Source organism: Plectropomus leopardus, chromosome 18 (assembly GCF_026936395.1).
Source record: "Plectropomus leopardus strain MGB_pleo_1.0 chromosome 18, ASM2693639v1, whole genome shotgun sequence".
In the NCBI taxonomy this organism is placed as follows: Eukaryota; Metazoa; Chordata; class Actinopteri; order Perciformes; family Serranidae; genus Plectropomus; species Plectropomus leopardus.
In genome coordinates, this window is record NC_142193.1 from 30,516,287 (window position 1) to 30,531,959 (window position 15,673).

General features: G+C 46.5%; 2 protein-coding genes across 2 annotated transcripts in view; both read left to right on the forward strand.

Annotated features, from left to right (window-relative positions):
* The window catches only part of scn4ab (sodium channel, voltage-gated, type IV, alpha, b), a 45,061-nt gene extending 37,962 nt beyond the window's left edge, over positions 1 to 7,099 (forward strand). Inside the window, exons 22-32 of the mRNA XM_088090953.1 lie at positions 236 to 409; positions 648 to 770; positions 1,335 to 1,619; positions 1,831 to 1,884; positions 2,161 to 2,298; positions 2,744 to 2,848; positions 2,930 to 3,200; positions 4,250 to 4,871; positions 4,953 to 5,097; positions 5,249 to 5,326; positions 5,579 to 7,099. Of these exons, the coding sequence (XP_087947079.1) occupies positions 236 to 409; positions 648 to 770; positions 1,335 to 1,619; positions 1,831 to 1,884; positions 2,161 to 2,298; positions 2,744 to 2,848; positions 2,930 to 3,200; positions 4,250 to 4,871; positions 4,953 to 5,097; positions 5,249 to 5,326; positions 5,579 to 5,938 (2,355 nt within the window). The 3' untranslated portion in view covers positions 5,939 to 7,099. The remainder of the gene's footprint in view (positions 1 to 235; positions 410 to 647; positions 771 to 1,334; positions 1,620 to 1,830; positions 1,885 to 2,160; positions 2,299 to 2,743; positions 2,849 to 2,929; positions 3,201 to 4,249; positions 4,872 to 4,952; positions 5,098 to 5,248; positions 5,327 to 5,578) is intronic.
* A 6,157-nt stretch (positions 7,100 to 13,256) lies between these two features.
* Positions 13,257 to 14,910, forward strand: gh1 (growth hormone 1). The gene is given in 4 exon segments (XM_088069089.1): positions 13,257 to 13,685; positions 13,991 to 14,203; positions 14,273 to 14,410; positions 14,673 to 14,910. Coding segments are annotated over 4 exon segments (966 nt in total). The 3' UTR covers positions 14,859 to 14,910.
* Positions 14,911 to 15,673: the final 763 nt, after the last annotated feature.

The following is a 15,673-nucleotide window of genomic DNA, read 5'->3' on the forward strand; positions in this document are numbered from 1 at the left end:
AACTGAGCGGCTAGCATGGCTGAGTGGACTACAAAAATGGCTGACATTCAGAGTACTAACATGTTATACAGGTGAGATCATCTTTCACCGACTCAGCACTTTTTAACATGATGACATCATCTTTGAGTCGCTCATTAACACAGCTCACTAACTGATGGCAAGCTAACGATCATGTGACCATGTGACTGTGACCATGTGACCGTGCGACCGTGTGACCATGTGACTGTGTGAACAGGCGTTTGAGGACATCTACCTGGAGCAGCGGCGGGCCATAAAGACGGTCCTGGAGTACGCAGACCAGGTGTTCACCTACGTGTTCGTGGTGGAGATGGTCCTGAAGTGGGTCGCCTACGGATTCAAGACGTACTTCACCAACGCCTGGTGCTGGCTCGACTTCCTCATTGTAGACGTAAGCGCACGATCAATCACTCCGATTACTGGAAGTGTAATGGTAGGACAGTGGTAACCATGGCAAAGGTCCAGATGCTTCAGGACAGAAACAGGGTCAAACATGGAGGACGACCTTTGAAAGACAGCCTGTCTCTCTGTTCATTGGTCATCTGTGCTGTGATGTCATCACTAGGTGTGCTGTGATGTCATCACCTGGTGTGCTGTGATGTCATCACCTGGTGTGCTGTGTCTTTCAGGTGTCTCTGGTGTCTCTGACAGCCAACATCCTGGGATACTCCGAGCTGGGGGCCATCAAGTCTCTGAGGACTCTGAGAGCTCTGAGGCCCCTGAGGGCCCTGTCCCGCTTCGAGGGCATGAGGGTGAGACACAGAGAGACGGATGGACAGAGACAGAGAGACGGACCGACAGAGAGACGGACGGACAGAGACACAGAGAGACAGATGGACAGACAGAGACACAGAGAGACAAACAGAGAGGCAGACAGAGAGATGGACAGACAGATGAACAGATGGACAGAGAGAGGGACAGACAGAGACATGGGGACACAGAGAGACAGATAGAGACAGACAGACCAACGGACAGAGTGACAGACAGACAGAAACTGTCTTTGGCAGTGCCTGGTGTAGATGGGGTGGAGTCTGTAGTGTCTCATGTCCGTCTGGGACCAGGTGACCTCCAGTTGTTAAAGGGTTAAGTGTCTCTCTTCCTGTATGTTTTCTGTTTGTTTTCTCCCTGTTCAACTGTCTCTGAGCCTGTCTCTCTGTCCCCTTGTCTCTCAGCCTGTCTCCTGTCCCCTTGTCTCTGAGCCTGTCCCCTTGTCCCTGAGCCTGTCTCCTGTCCCCCTGTCTCTGAGCCTTTCCCCTTGTCTCTCAGCCTGTCTTTCTGTCTCCTTGTCTCTGAACCTGTCCCCTGTCTGTCCCCAGGTGGTGGTGAACGCCCTGGTCGGAGCGATCCCGTCCATCTTTAACGTGCTGCTGGTGTGTCTGATCTTCTGGCTGATTTTCAGCATCATGGGCGTCAACCTGTTTGCAGGAAAGTTTTATTTCTGTTTTAACGAGACGTCGCAGGAGGTGTTTAACCATGAAGTCGTCAACAACCGCAGCGAGTGTTTGTCTCTGATCGAGGCCAACTCCACCGAGGTCCGCTGGAAGAACATCAAGGTCAACTACGACAACGTGGGGATGGGTTACCTGTCTCTGCTGCAGGTGGTGAGTGTGAACGCCTCACAGAGACGCTCAGTCTGACAGCAGGAGGGTTTTTATTAAAGACTTAATGAAACTTAATAAAAAAACAAAACGAAACTTCAGCAACATTTAGTAAATGTCGCTGAAGTTTCACTTTGTTTTTTTATTGTCACTGTTTGCAGACGACTGGACGTTCAATATTTATCTCTAACTGATGCTGATTCGTGTCTTTCAGGCCACATTTAAAGGCTGGATGGATATCATGTATGCCGCCGTGGACTCCAGAGACGTCAGTGCACCTTCTCATCATTTCACGATGTATTTATTGGTTCTGATACTAGAAGTGATACTCATAGTGGTCCTGGTACACCGACTGACACTGATACTGGATCTGATAGTGACACTGTTAGTTAGATCATTAAATTACAAAATGACTTTGAAAACCTTTACATCAGATTTAGGATTTTAGATTATACAAGTAAAACTGGCCGACACTGGTTACCGTGGTTACCATACTGTTTTTTTGTGCGTGTGTGTGTGTGTGTGTGTGTGTGTGTGTGTGCAGGTGGAGCTCCAGCCGATATATGAGGACAATCTGTACATGTACATTTACTTTGTCATCTTCATCATCTTCGGCTCCTTCTTCACTCTCAACCTCTTCATCGGAGTCATCATTGACAACTTCAACCAGCAAAAATCAAAGATACGTTTCTCTCCTGATTCAAAACTCATCTTTCTTCATCAAGACTACATGTTTCGAAGGTTTTTTTTTACATGATGTTGGTCCTTCACGTCCCCTCGACCTCCCGCCGCTCGCCGCTCGCCTTCACTCTGCTCATCGAACACAAACCTTCGGCTTGTTTTCTGTTTTACTGGCGAGCGTACGCTACACAATAATGTGAAAATGAAAGTGAAATGAAACTTGTTCACTATCGATACATAGCTCCACCCTGCTCCTCCTCTGATACGGCGGTTTGGTCAAAAGGTTGTCCAGATGGAGAGTTAAAGAGTCCACGTGGTGTTTTTGGGGAATGTTGTGTGTGTGCTGCAGTTTGAAGGAGAAAATGTTCAGATGCTTTATTTCACTCCTGATAGAAAATGCTTTTCTTTAATATGTTTCTAACTGTTGTTGTTTCTTTGGTCTTTACTTGGGAGGAACAGATATTTTCATGACGGAAGAGCAGAAGAAATATTACAACGCCATGAAGAAACTGGGCTCCAAGAAACCTCAGAAACCGGTTCCCCGACCCGAGGTCAGTTCACTCACTTCCTGTCGCCTGAATTCAAAGCGGTCGGTAGAAACACGCCTGTTTCTTCTCTTCCTGTCTCTGCAGAATAAGTTCCAGGGTCTGGTCTTCGACCTGGTGACCACGCAGGTCTTCGACATCTTCATCATGGTGCTGATCTGCCTCAACATGGTGACCATGATGGTGGAGACGGACGAGCAGAGCGCTGACAAAGAGCAGATCCTGTACTGGGTCAACCTCGTCTTCATTGTGATCTTCACCTCCGAGTGCGGCCTCAAGGTCATCGCGCTCCGCCAGCACTACTTCGCCGTTGGCTGGAACATCTTTGACTTTGTGGTCGTCATCCTGTCGATTGTAGGTAAGTCGGCAAATCGGCGTCTGCTGATGTCAGCGTCTCATCTGCTGACGTCATCGTCTTGTCTGCTGACGTCATCGTTTTATCTGCTGACGTCAGCGTCTCATCTGCTGACGTCAGTATTTTGTCTGCTGATGTCATCGTCTCGTCTGCTGATGTCATTGTCTCGTCTGATGATGTCAGCATCTCATCTGCTGATGTCATTGTCTCATCTGCTGACGTCATCGTCTTGTCTGCTGACGTCATCGTCTCGTCTGCTGACATCAGCATTTTGTCTGCTGACATCAGCATTTTGTCTGCTGATGTTAGCATCTTGTCTGCTGATGTCAGCGTCTTGTCTTCTGACGTCAGCATTTTGTCTGCTGATGTCATTGTCTTGTCTGCAGATGTCATCGTCTTGTCTGCTGACATCAGCGTCTTGTCTGCTGACATCAGTGTCTCATCTGCTGATGTCAGCATTTTGTCTGTTGATGTCATGTCTTGTCTGCTGATGTCATCGTCTCGTCTGCTGATGTCATCGTCTCGTCTGATGATGACAGCATCTCATCTGCTGATGTCATGATCTTGTCTGCTGATGTCATTGTCTCATCTGCTGACGTCATCGTCTCCTCTGCTGACATCAGCATTTTGTCTGCTGATGTCACCGTCCCGTCTGCTGACGTCATCATCTCATCTGCTGACGTCATCATCTCATCTGCTGACGTCATCATCTCGTCTGCTGACGTCATCATCTCGTCTGCTAACGTTAGCGTTTTGTATGCTGATGTCAGCATCTTGTCTGCTGATGTCAGCATCTCGTGTGTTGATGTCATCGTCTCATTCAGTCGAAATATATCCTTTTTACGTTCAATGACCAGAAATCTTCTCATCGATCTTAAATTTTAGGAAATACGACATTTGATCAGAGGTGGGGTTCATTTTATTCTTTATATTATTACTGTTTTTAGTTTCTATCTTCATCCCTTTCTTTTTACTTTTCTTTTCCCGTTACTTTTTTCTCTTTACTTCTTTTTTCTTTTTTTTTCACGTTTCTTTGCTTCTCGTCCCCTCAGGCCTCCTCCTCGCTGACATCATTGAAAAGTATTTCGTCTCACCGACGCTCTTCCGTGTAATCCGATTGGCTCGTATCGGCCGAGTCCTTCGTCTCATTCGCGGGGCAAAGGGGATCCGGACTCTGCTGTTCGCCCTGATGATGTCACTTCCTGCCCTGTTTAACATCGGTCTGCTCCTCTTCCTCATCATGTTCATCTTCTCCATCTTCGGCATGTCCAACTTTGCGTACGTGAGGAAAGAGGCCATGATCGACGACATGTTTAACTTTGAGACGTTTGGGAACAGCATGATCTGCCTGTTCATGATCACTACGTCGGCTGGATGGGACGGGCTGCTCAATCCCATCATGAACACGCCGCCAGACTGCGACCCCGACCTGGAAAATCCCGGGTCGACGGTCCGAGGGGATTGCGGCAGCCCGGCCATCGGCATCGTCTTCTTCACCACCTACATCATCATGTCCTTCCTGGTGGTGGTCAACATGTACATCGCCATCATCCTGGAGAACTTCAACGTGGCGACAGAAGAGAGCGCCGACCCGCTGTGCGAGGACGACTTCGAGATGTTTTATGAAACCTGGGAGAAGTTTGACCCCGACGCCTCCCAGTTTATCCAGTACGGGTGAGTCCCGCCTGCTCCCCTCCTGTCAGGTGGCTTTTAATCTGGTTTTATTAATCCTAATCTGACTTCCTGTGTCTGCAGTAAACTGTCCGAATTCTGCGATACTCTGAAGGATCCTCTGAGGATCCCCAAACCCAACACCATCAAACTGATCCACATGGACCTGCCCCTTGTCCCCGGAGACAAGATCCACTGTCTGGACATCCTGCTGGCCCTCACTGCACAGGTGAGCGCACCTGCTGTTCACCTGCTCACGTTTACATGTTCAGCTGCTCACCTGCTCATATCTTCACATGTTCACATGTTTGCCTGCTCACGTGTTCTGACGGTCTCATGATGTTTACATCCTGGTATGTCATGTGATGTCATGTTTGCAGGTTTTGGGTGAATCAGGAGAAATGGACACTCTCAAAGCAAGCATGGAGGAGAAGTTCATGGCCAACAACCCCTCCAAGGTTCAACTCCAACAGATTAGATAAGATTAGACCAGATTAGATAAGATTATATATCATGTCATATATGGTATGAATTTGTTTCTGACGGCGGTTTATTGACGTCTGTCTGGATGATTAGATTAGATTAGATCAGATCAGATCAGATTAGACCAGATTAGGTTAGATTAGGTTATATATAATGTCATATATGGTTTGAATTTGTTTCTGACGGCGGTTTGCTGAAGTCTCTCCGAATGAATTCTTCTCCTCCAGGTGTCGTATGAACCAATCAGTAGCACTCTGCGGAGGAAGCAGGAAGAGGTGGCGGCGATGGTGATCCAGAGAGCGTACAGGAAACATCTCCTGCAGCGGACCGTCAAACTGGCGTCCTACAAATACAGAGAGAAGAAGGAGGGACGGCGAGACGAGAAGCCACCGCCCGAGGCGGAGGGACTCCTGCGTAAACGAATCAGTCAGCTGTATGGAGACGGCGAGGAGACAGACAAGCCCGTCTCAGGGGACGCACCTCGCCCCCGGGTGGAGCTTCAGAGTGAGTTTCTCCTCCATGCCGCTCCTCCCCCAAACACCTTTGACTTCCTGCGAGATGAGAGCCTGCGGGAGTCAATGGTCTGATGTTCAGTGACTCGGAGACGGATTAGTTCCTGAACCACCGACGACTCTCGACGGTCCGCCGCCGGTTCTCTTCTTCTGGCTTCGCACGTGTCATTTCCAGTGTGCACTGACGGTTTCTGGAAGGGGTTTTTTTTTTTGGCTTGCTGAGACACTTTGACATCACTTCCTGTTATCAGACCAGGTGACTCTCACCTGTCAGTCGGCTGATCACTGCGATGCTTCGACCACAAACCTGTTTGATGAACATTTCAGGTGACCAATCGCGTCACATGACCACCAAGCAGCCAATCAGAGCTCAGAGTGAAGCAGCCAATCAGAGCTCACAGTGAAGCAGCCAATCAGAGCTCACAGTGAAGCAGCCAATCAGAGCTCACAGTGAAGCAGCCAATCAGAGCTCAGAGTGAAGAACGGTTTTTATGGTTGTTTGTTCTTTAATTAGACGAATCAATTACAGGATTGGTCACATGACAGCAGGGCCGTACTCAGCTGCGGGGCTCGGGGGGGCTCGGGGGGGTTTAAAGAAACACTGCTTTATTACAGTAAAACCTGACATTACGTGCAGAGACATTGTCTCTTTAGACCGTCCTCGAAACTCTAACCGACCAGAGCTACTATTTACTTTCTGTAATAGATTCCAGCGCTGCTCTGGACAGTCAGGAAATAGATTTATTGTTTCTGTCAATCACAGCGGCTGCTTCCTGATAACTGCTGACAAAAAACTCAACTGTCCAGAAAATAGATGTTAGATGATCGATAAATTTTCAATCATCGATAGTGGACGAAAAGAGTCTGATTTTCTTTGAGGAAAGTGAAATCAATGACTGAATTTTCCTGCAGCTTTCTGTCTTTCTTTCTTTCTTTCTTGATGTCCTTTTTTATTTCTTGATTATTTGCCGTACTTTAGGTTTGTGTCTTTGATGATGATGATGCAGTTTTGTGAAAATGACTCATCAGTTGTTTTTTTCATCTTTTGTTTCTGAAAGAATTCACTCGGAGACAAAGTTTGTCAAACTGCAGCTTCTTCTTGTGGTGACGAAATCAACACTTTATGTCATTGGTGGATGAGTGTCATCAGCCTGCTGATTGGTCGATTTGAAATTATTGAATGATGAATGACCGGAAAAAAAAGGAAGTGATTAAAGCTTGAAACGCTCCTGAAAATGTTTCTGCTCTTTATCCTCAAGCACACCTGTACACCTTTACATCTGCACACCTGCACAATTTGTACCTGCTCACCTGTTCACCTTTATACCTGCACACCTTTATACCTGCTCACCTGCACACCTTTATACCTGCACACCTTTATGCCTGCTCACCTGTTCACCTTTATACCTACACACCTTTATGCCTGCTCACCTGTTCACCTTTTACTCCTGCACACCTTTTATTCCTGGTTTAATAGTTTTTAGAGGAAGTCTGCAGGTGCAGCATTACAGACTTAATTCCAGAGGGTGGAGACGGAGGATTTGTCCCTGAAAGGAGGGTTTGGGGGTTTGGGTGTTCAGGATGGAGGGTTTGGGGGTTCGGGTGGAGGTTTTGGGGGTTTGGGGTCGGGGGTGCGGGATGGGGGGTTTGGGGGTTCAGGGTCGGGTGTTTGGGGTGGAGGGTTTGGGGGTTCAGGATGGAGGGTTCGGGTGGAGGTTTTGGGGGTTCAGGGTCGGGGTTTGGGATGGAGGATTTGGGGGTTCAGGGTCGGGGTTCGGGGTGGAGGGTTTGGGGTTCAGGATGGAGAGTTTGGGGGTTCGGGTGGAGGTTTGGGGGTTTGGGGTCGGGGTTTGGGATGGAGGGTTTGGGGTTCAGGATGGAGGGTTTGGGGTTCGGGTGGAGGTTTTGGGGTTTGGGGTCGGGGTTCGGGATGGAGAGTTTGGGGTTCAGGGTCGGGTGTTTGGGGTGGAGGGTTTGGGGATTCGGGGTGGAGGGTTTGGGGGTTCGGGGTGCAGGGTGCAGAGTTTGGGGTTCAGGGTGGAGGGTTTGGAGGTTCAGGGTTGGGGGTTCAGGATGGAGGGTTTGGGGGCTCAGGGTTGGGGGGTTCGGGGTGGAGGGTTTGGAGGTTCAGGGTCGGGGGTTCGGGATTGAGGGTTTGGGGTCCAGGGTCGGGGTTCGGGGTGGAGGGTTTGGGGTTTCGGGGTGGAGGGTTTGGAGGTTCAGGGTCGGGGTTCGGGATGGAGGGTTTGGGGTCCAGGGTCGGGGTTCGAGATGGAGGGTTTGGGGGTCCAGGGTCAGGGGTTCGGGATGGAGGGTTTGGAGGTTCAGGGTCGGGGTTTGGGGGTTCGGGGTGCAGGGTTTGGGGGTCCAGGGTCGGGGGTTCAGGGGTATCGGGGTGGAGGAGGTCTGACACTTCCTGCTCGGCTGGATGGCAGCGCAGCAGCAGCTGTTGTTTGATCTAAACGGCCAAAGTTCAAAGAGTAAGACAAGAAGAGCAGCAGCTGCCAACAGAAGCCACATTACTGAGGATTACATCACACACACACTCACACACACTCACACACACTCACACACACGCCAACACATACTAACACACACGCATACGTGGAGTTTCTGGTTTCAGCGGTTGTGAGTTTCTCAGGAAATCTCACAGCGTGAAAACAGTGAAACTGTGAATCAGTTTTCGGTTTCTTCTCTGTGAATGTTTCTGCAGACTGACAACAATTAAAGAAATTCAACAACTGAAATCTTTTTTGTGAATAAAGTTTTATGAAATTTAAAGCGAGAATAACCAATCAAAAACAAACCAAAATATCTCCATCAGAATTCTGGGTAAGTAAAAGAGACTCATCTTTAAAACTTAAACTTAAAACTCTTGAAACCTTTAAAAAGGAGTTTATAATTTTAATCCGCTCAGATCCTCGTTCGTTCCAATCGACATAACTTTTCTAGGATGTGTAGATCTATGAGAGGAGGTTTCTGTCTGTTCATCGTTTATTTAAAAACAAAAAAACATCACGTGTGTTTAAAGGGAACATGAGACGTTATTTTATTGATACATTTCAAAATATTCATCTTTTTCGCTAATATTTGAAAATGCCTGATGAAGATCCGGTGCACGATTCAAATCTCCCAGAGCTGCAAATCACTGGTTTCATCACGATACGATATTATATTGATACTTAGGACAAAGATATATTTAACGATATCACATCGTCTGATTAGATATAATTCTGATTTCGGTTTCGATTTAGGTGCCTGCAGTTGATATGAGCCAAAATGATCTGCTCATTTAACGCAGTCGGTCACAGAGAAAGATGCCACCTCTGTCTTTGCTTTTGGCCAGAAACGATAAAAACAACAACATAAATAATTGGAAAAAAATTAAAACTGGTTCGTTTTGTAAAAAAACGCTTTCTGGAACAAATGTTTTCATTTTAACTCTTTTTCCTGAAACTTCAGGGCGATCTAACCTGAAGACAAACTTCTCCTGACATCCAAAAAACATGACGTGAATAAAAAGACCTTTTAACAAAAGTATAAAACTTGTCTCAATAATAACAGTCGAGGATCACAGACGAAACAACTGTCTTTTTTTAAGTCACATTTACCCTCAAATACAACATGCTAATGTTATTAGCATAAGCCTATGGCATTTTACATGTCATAAATGTGCGTAGCGGCAGGTGGACTTTTTGCTCTTCTCATAACTTCAACAGTTTACATGTTTTATTTATGCTTTCTGTGACGCTCCGCTGGTTTAAGTCCCTGCATCTCCCGACAGAACAGCTCGGATGAATTCAGCCTTCATGCTCATGTTTTCAGTCTAAAACTGCTGAAACTGATCAGCTAATGCTGCTGTCAGCAGTTAGCAGAATGAGATACCCGGCAGAGTACGAATTCTGTTCATCTGTCCGTTAACCCCGAGTTTCTCCAAAAACAAACTGACTGATTGATTTATTCCCGAGCAAGTAACCTTCTCCTCATCATCTTCCTCTCGGCTGCTCGCCGGCATCTGCCTGACGCTGTGCAACGGGGACACAGGATTTCAAAATAAAGGCGCATCTGACAGGATGATAAGCATCATTGGTGTTACGCGACCGTTGCTCATTTAATTGATATATCGATGCAGATCAGTGGATCATTACACCTTGCTTGTTCCCACATTTCAAAATATCAGGTGAAAGATTTTCAGCCTTTCAGAGGTTTTCATAAACATCCGTCCATCGTGAGAAAAAGGGGCGTCCATTGGCTCGGTCGGTAGATTGAGTGCCCCATGTGTAGAGGCTGTGTCCTCGCTGCAGCAGCCGCGGGTTCGATTCCGGGCCTCGGCCCTCTGCTGCATGTCATCCCTCCTCTCTCTCCCCCTTCATGCCACAGCTGTCCGATCTCTAAAAAGGGCAAAAGTCAAAAATATCTAAAAAAAAATAAAATTAAAAAACAAGAAAAAAACTGTTAAATAAGAAATACTGTTCAGATTATCTTTATATGATAATAATAATAATAATAATAATAATAATAATAATAATTTCAGCTTATAATGTATCTTCCTGGTTATGTTTTACTGTTTTCAGGAGATATTTAATGATTTTAAAGCTTGACTTTAGTTATTGATATGAGTTAATTATTCATGACAAATTTAAAGTCGACCTATTGTTTTTATCACTTGTATTATTTATGGATTTAATAAAAACAGGCACGTCACAGGGAGTGTGTGTGTGTGTGTGTGTGTGTGTGTGTGTGTGTGTGTGTGTGTGTGTGTGTGTGTGTGTGTGTGTGTGTGTGTGTCCTTCTGGCGCCCCCCGCTGGGCGACTTCTGACCTGCACTCTTCATACATCCACATAAAACCTTCATCTAATCTAATCTGATCTAATTTAATCTGATCTGATCTAATTTAATTTGATCAGTAATTGACGAATATCTGCCGATCTCCGCTCAGTGAATATTGATTTCTCTAAATAAATTCTGAGTTTTCTGATCGGTTTTCTTTAGGAAAAACTGAGCCAGTATTTGAACCTTCGGCTCTGCGGTTCCTCCGATCGGACAGATTTATTCCAGGTGCTCAGGCTCTTCTAATCCAGGTACAGTTAACTCTTTCACTCCCTCAGCAGGCCTGTTTATATGGGAATGTCCTTTTCCCTAAAAACACAAAAGTACAGCTTTGATTTGAAAGAAAACGTGAATGTTTGTCCACCACAACGGCTCCGTCATCAACTGACTTTTTATATATATATTTATATTCCAGGACATTTCCAGGACTTTTCCATGACTTTTAGGCAAATTTTAAAGACCATGCAATCTCTGAAACGACGATTGACTATAGTCCTTAAATATATATTATTCAATAAATATGAATGAATTCACGATAAACAATGAATAATGAACAATAACGACCTCAGATTTTTTTAAGAAAACAGGCCTTCCAAACCTGTCGGCACACGTTTTTTTTTTTAAATCACCAAAATGACTCAAGTTATTCGCCAAAAAATGGTCAAAACCAAAATTGTTGGATTTTTTAAAAATCTGCCAGACTTTGAGCACATCCGTTTTTCCAAATCTTTAAGAGGCCTTGAAATTCCTACTTGCAAATTCCATGACTTCCAGGTTTTCCATGACTCGGTCATCACTGATCTAGATTTTAAGATTTCAGAGAGGCGAGCTGACAACGAACCTGAGGGACGAAACGCTGTGTTTGATTATTGAGGTCAGCGACCGTCGGCTGGTCTGAGGTCAGCGACCGTCGGCTGGTCTGAGGTCAGAGACCGTCGGCTGGTCTGAGGTCAGAGACCGTCGGCTGGTCTGAGGTCAGCAGTTTGTTGTTTGTTGTCTCTCCTGGTTAACATGTATCTCTGCTCAGATCAGTTTCACGGAGCACTGAATAAATTCAGTTTGCTGATGATGTAACTGACCTCGGATCAGTGTCAGCGCTGAATAAATTCAGTTTGCTGGAGATAAACTGACCTCATATCAGTGAATAAATTCAGATATCTGAGGACGAAAACATCAAACATCTGACTCTGTTTTCTAAAAACAGGAAACTCTTTTACATTTACATCAGTTTCCTGTTTATCACAAAAAATACATTAAAAATACAATAACAACTTTCAACTGGAAACCCCCTACTGTACTTTAATGTACTCTACTGTACTCTACTGGACTTTGATGTACTCTACTGTACTGTGCTGTACTCTACTGCACCCTACTGTACTCTGCTGTATTCTATTGGACTCAACTGGACTCTACTGTACTGTGATGTACTCCTCTAGACTCTGATGTACTCTGCCGTACTCTGCTGGACTCTACTTGACTCTGCTGTACTCTGCTGGACAGTACTGGACTCTGCTGTACTGTCTCAGACTGTCCTGTTGGATAAAGCTCAGAGTCAGGGTCCTGTATGGGGATCCCTCTTCAGTCGCTCTTCCTGAGGTTTCTAATGTTTCTCCTATTAAAGGGTTTTTGGGGGAGTTTTCCGTCTCCTCCGTGATGGTCTGAGGACAGAGGACAGAGGGTCTGAGTCAAGTCAATTATTTTATTTATAAAGCCCATTATCACAGATCACAGTCTGCCTCAGAGGACTTTACAGCAGGCACCATCCCTCTGTGCTCGGACCCTCACATCGACTGAGAAAAAAAACCCCAAAAACCCTATAATGGGAAAAAATGGTAGAAACCTCAAGAAGAGCAACTGAGGAGGGATCCCTCTTCAGGACGGACAGATGAGCAATAGACGTCATAAAAAAACAATTCAATTACAATTATATATAGGAAAGAGAGAGAGGGAGGAAGAGAGGGGCAGAGATGCACAGCAATAATAACAATAACATAACATATAACAATAGTAATAGACATAATTAATAAATGACTGATAATAACGGCAGTAGAAGTTAGCGTCAAGCAGGATCACAGCATCAGTGCAACCAAGGCCCACGACGCAGGCGCAGCCACGGACAGGACTGAGGACAGAGGGCCTGAGGACAGAGGGACATATTCTGGTCCTCTGGGGGACTCTGATTTGTGATGTCGGGCGTGTTTTTTAGTGATTTAGTTCGACTTCCGTCATGTCAGTTTCTGATATCAGCGATGTCATCCTGACAGATGATCAGAATCTGCAGATTAAATTCTGCTGATCAATATCTGCTGATCATCTGATGGTCGTCATGTTTCCTGCTAAAGTGACGTCACTTTATCCTCAACATGATGTTGCATATTTAAAGGGTTAACTTTAACTCTGACACACACACACACACACACACACACACACACACACACACACACACACACACTCAGGTTGTTTTTTTGGTTTCATGTTTCTTTTGATGAATTTAATCATCAAAGTTTTCGTTTATAAAACCTGAAAAATCTGAACTGAACATCACAACTGAAACAACCAGCCATGGACCGAGGTGAGACACCTGTCCCCCACCTGTCCCTCGCCTTTCTCTCTCACCTGTCCTTCACCTGTCCCTCACCTTTCTCTCTCACCTATCCCTTACCTGCCCCCCACACTGTCTCTCTCACCTGTCCCTCACCTGCCTCTCTCACCTTTCCTCCACCTGTCCCTCACCTGTCTCTCTCACCTGTCCCTCACCTGTCTCTCTCACCTGTCTTCCACCTGTCCCTCACTCGTCTCTCTCACTTGTCTGTAAGCTGTCCCTCTCTCATCTGTCTCCTACCTGTCTGTGTCCCAGTCCTCCTCCTGCTGTCGGTGCTGTCTCTGGGCGTCTCCTCTCAGCCAATCACAGACGTCCAGCGTCTTTTCTCCATCGCTGTCAGCAGAGTCCAATACCTCCACCTGCGTGCTCAGAGACTCTTCTCCGACTTCGTAAGAGACACAGACATGTCCCCCAGAGGGTGTCCCTCAGAGGGTGTCCTCAGTGTGTATTTCTGTGTGTGGGTGTGTGTTAGGAGAGCACTCTGCAGATGGAGCGTCCTCAGTGTGTGTCTCACAGTGTGTATTTCTGTGTGTGGGTGTGTGTTAGGAGAGCGCTCTGCAGACGGAGCGTCCTCAGTGTGTGTCTCACAGTGTGTATTTCTGTGTGTGGGTGTTTGTTAGGAGAGCGCTCTGCAGACGGAGCGTCCTCAGTGTGTGTCTCACAGTGTGTATTTCTGTGTGTGGGTGTTTGTTAGGAGAGCACTCTGCAGACGGAGGAGCAGCGTCAGCTCAATAAAATCTTCCTGCAGGATTTCTGTAACTCTGATTACATCATCAGCCCCATCGACAAGCATGAGACGCAACGCAGCTCCGTGAGAAACACACACTCTGACACACAGCTACACACAACACTACACAACACCACACTCTGACACACAACTACACACGATACTTCACCATATGAAGCTGTTGTCTCCTGTCCCCCGGTTGTGTCCCCTGTCCCCTGGCTTTGTCTCCTGTCCCCCGGCTGTCCTCAGGTCCTGAAGCTGCTGTCTGTCTCGTACCGGCTGGTGGAGTCCTGGGAGTTCCCGAGTCGTTCTCTGTCCGCAGGCGCGAGGAACCAGATCTCCCTGAAACTGTCGGAGCTGAAGGAGGGAATCCTGCTCCTCATCAGGGTGAGGACACACTGAGACACTGAGACACACTGAGACAGAGACTGAGAGACACTTAGACTGAGACACTGAGACACACTGAGACAGAGACTGAGAGACACTTAGACTGAGACACTGAGACAGAAACACTGAGACACAGAGAGACAGAGACACACTGATGCATAGTGAGACAGAGACAGAGACACACTGAGACACTAGACACTGAGAGACAGAGAGACACACCTGATAACACCTGGTCCAATCAGCTCACCTGTCTGATCTGCAGGCCAATCAGGAGGGAGCTGAGCTGTTCTCCGACAGCTCCGCCCTCCAGCTCGCTCCCTTTGGAAACTACTATCAAAGTCTCGGAGGAGAGGAGACGCTGAGGAGGAGCTACGAACTCCTCGCCTGCTTCAAGAAGGACATGCACAAGGTGAGGAGGAGGAGGAGGAGCAGGAGGAAGAAGAGGTGATGTCATGGTGATGATGATGTCATGGAGATGATGATGTCATTGTGTTTACAGGTGGAGACCTACCTGACGGTGGCTAAATGTCGACTCTCTCCAGAGGCCAACTGCACGCTGTAGCCCCGCCCCCTGCCCGTAGCCCCGCCCCCACGTTGATGATGTAACGCAGAGTGTTCTGTAGCCCCGCCTCCATGTTTCTGAATCTGCCAACTAGCATTAGCATTAGCATTAGCATCAGTGTTAGCCTCAGTGTTGTCATGATGACAGGTGTCAACAGGAAGTGATGTCACACTGTTTTGATGTTAAATAAACTGTGTTGCATTTAGACGAGTTGGACTGTTTCTTCTTCACGTCTTCAGGTTCACAGCATCTGTTGTACTTGCCACGATTAACCCCCCCGACACCCGAGGGAACCGTTCCCTTTGACAAACTGCAGCCTGAAGCTCAGTTTCTGTTTTTCTGAACAAAGACACAAAAACACGTGAAAAAAAGTCAACATTCTGTCTCTCTCAGGAGTTTTGGGGAGTTTGTGGGAGTTTTGGGAGTTTTTGACTTGATGATGTGACAGAATGAAGGGCTCTGTTGACAGCTGATACTTTCACAGTGACTCTCTGTAAAACATCAGAAAGCAGTGAAAATGTCCAAAGAGAGACTGCAGACGTTTAGGGACCAGCAGTCAAAGATATTCAGTTTCCTGTTTCTCTGAGACCGAGGGGTTAACTTCTGACTGATCGATGACTGAAATGATTGAGGGATTATTGTTTCATATAAATTCATATAAATTTTTAAAAAATCAGCCCGAATTTTTAAGAAAATCAATA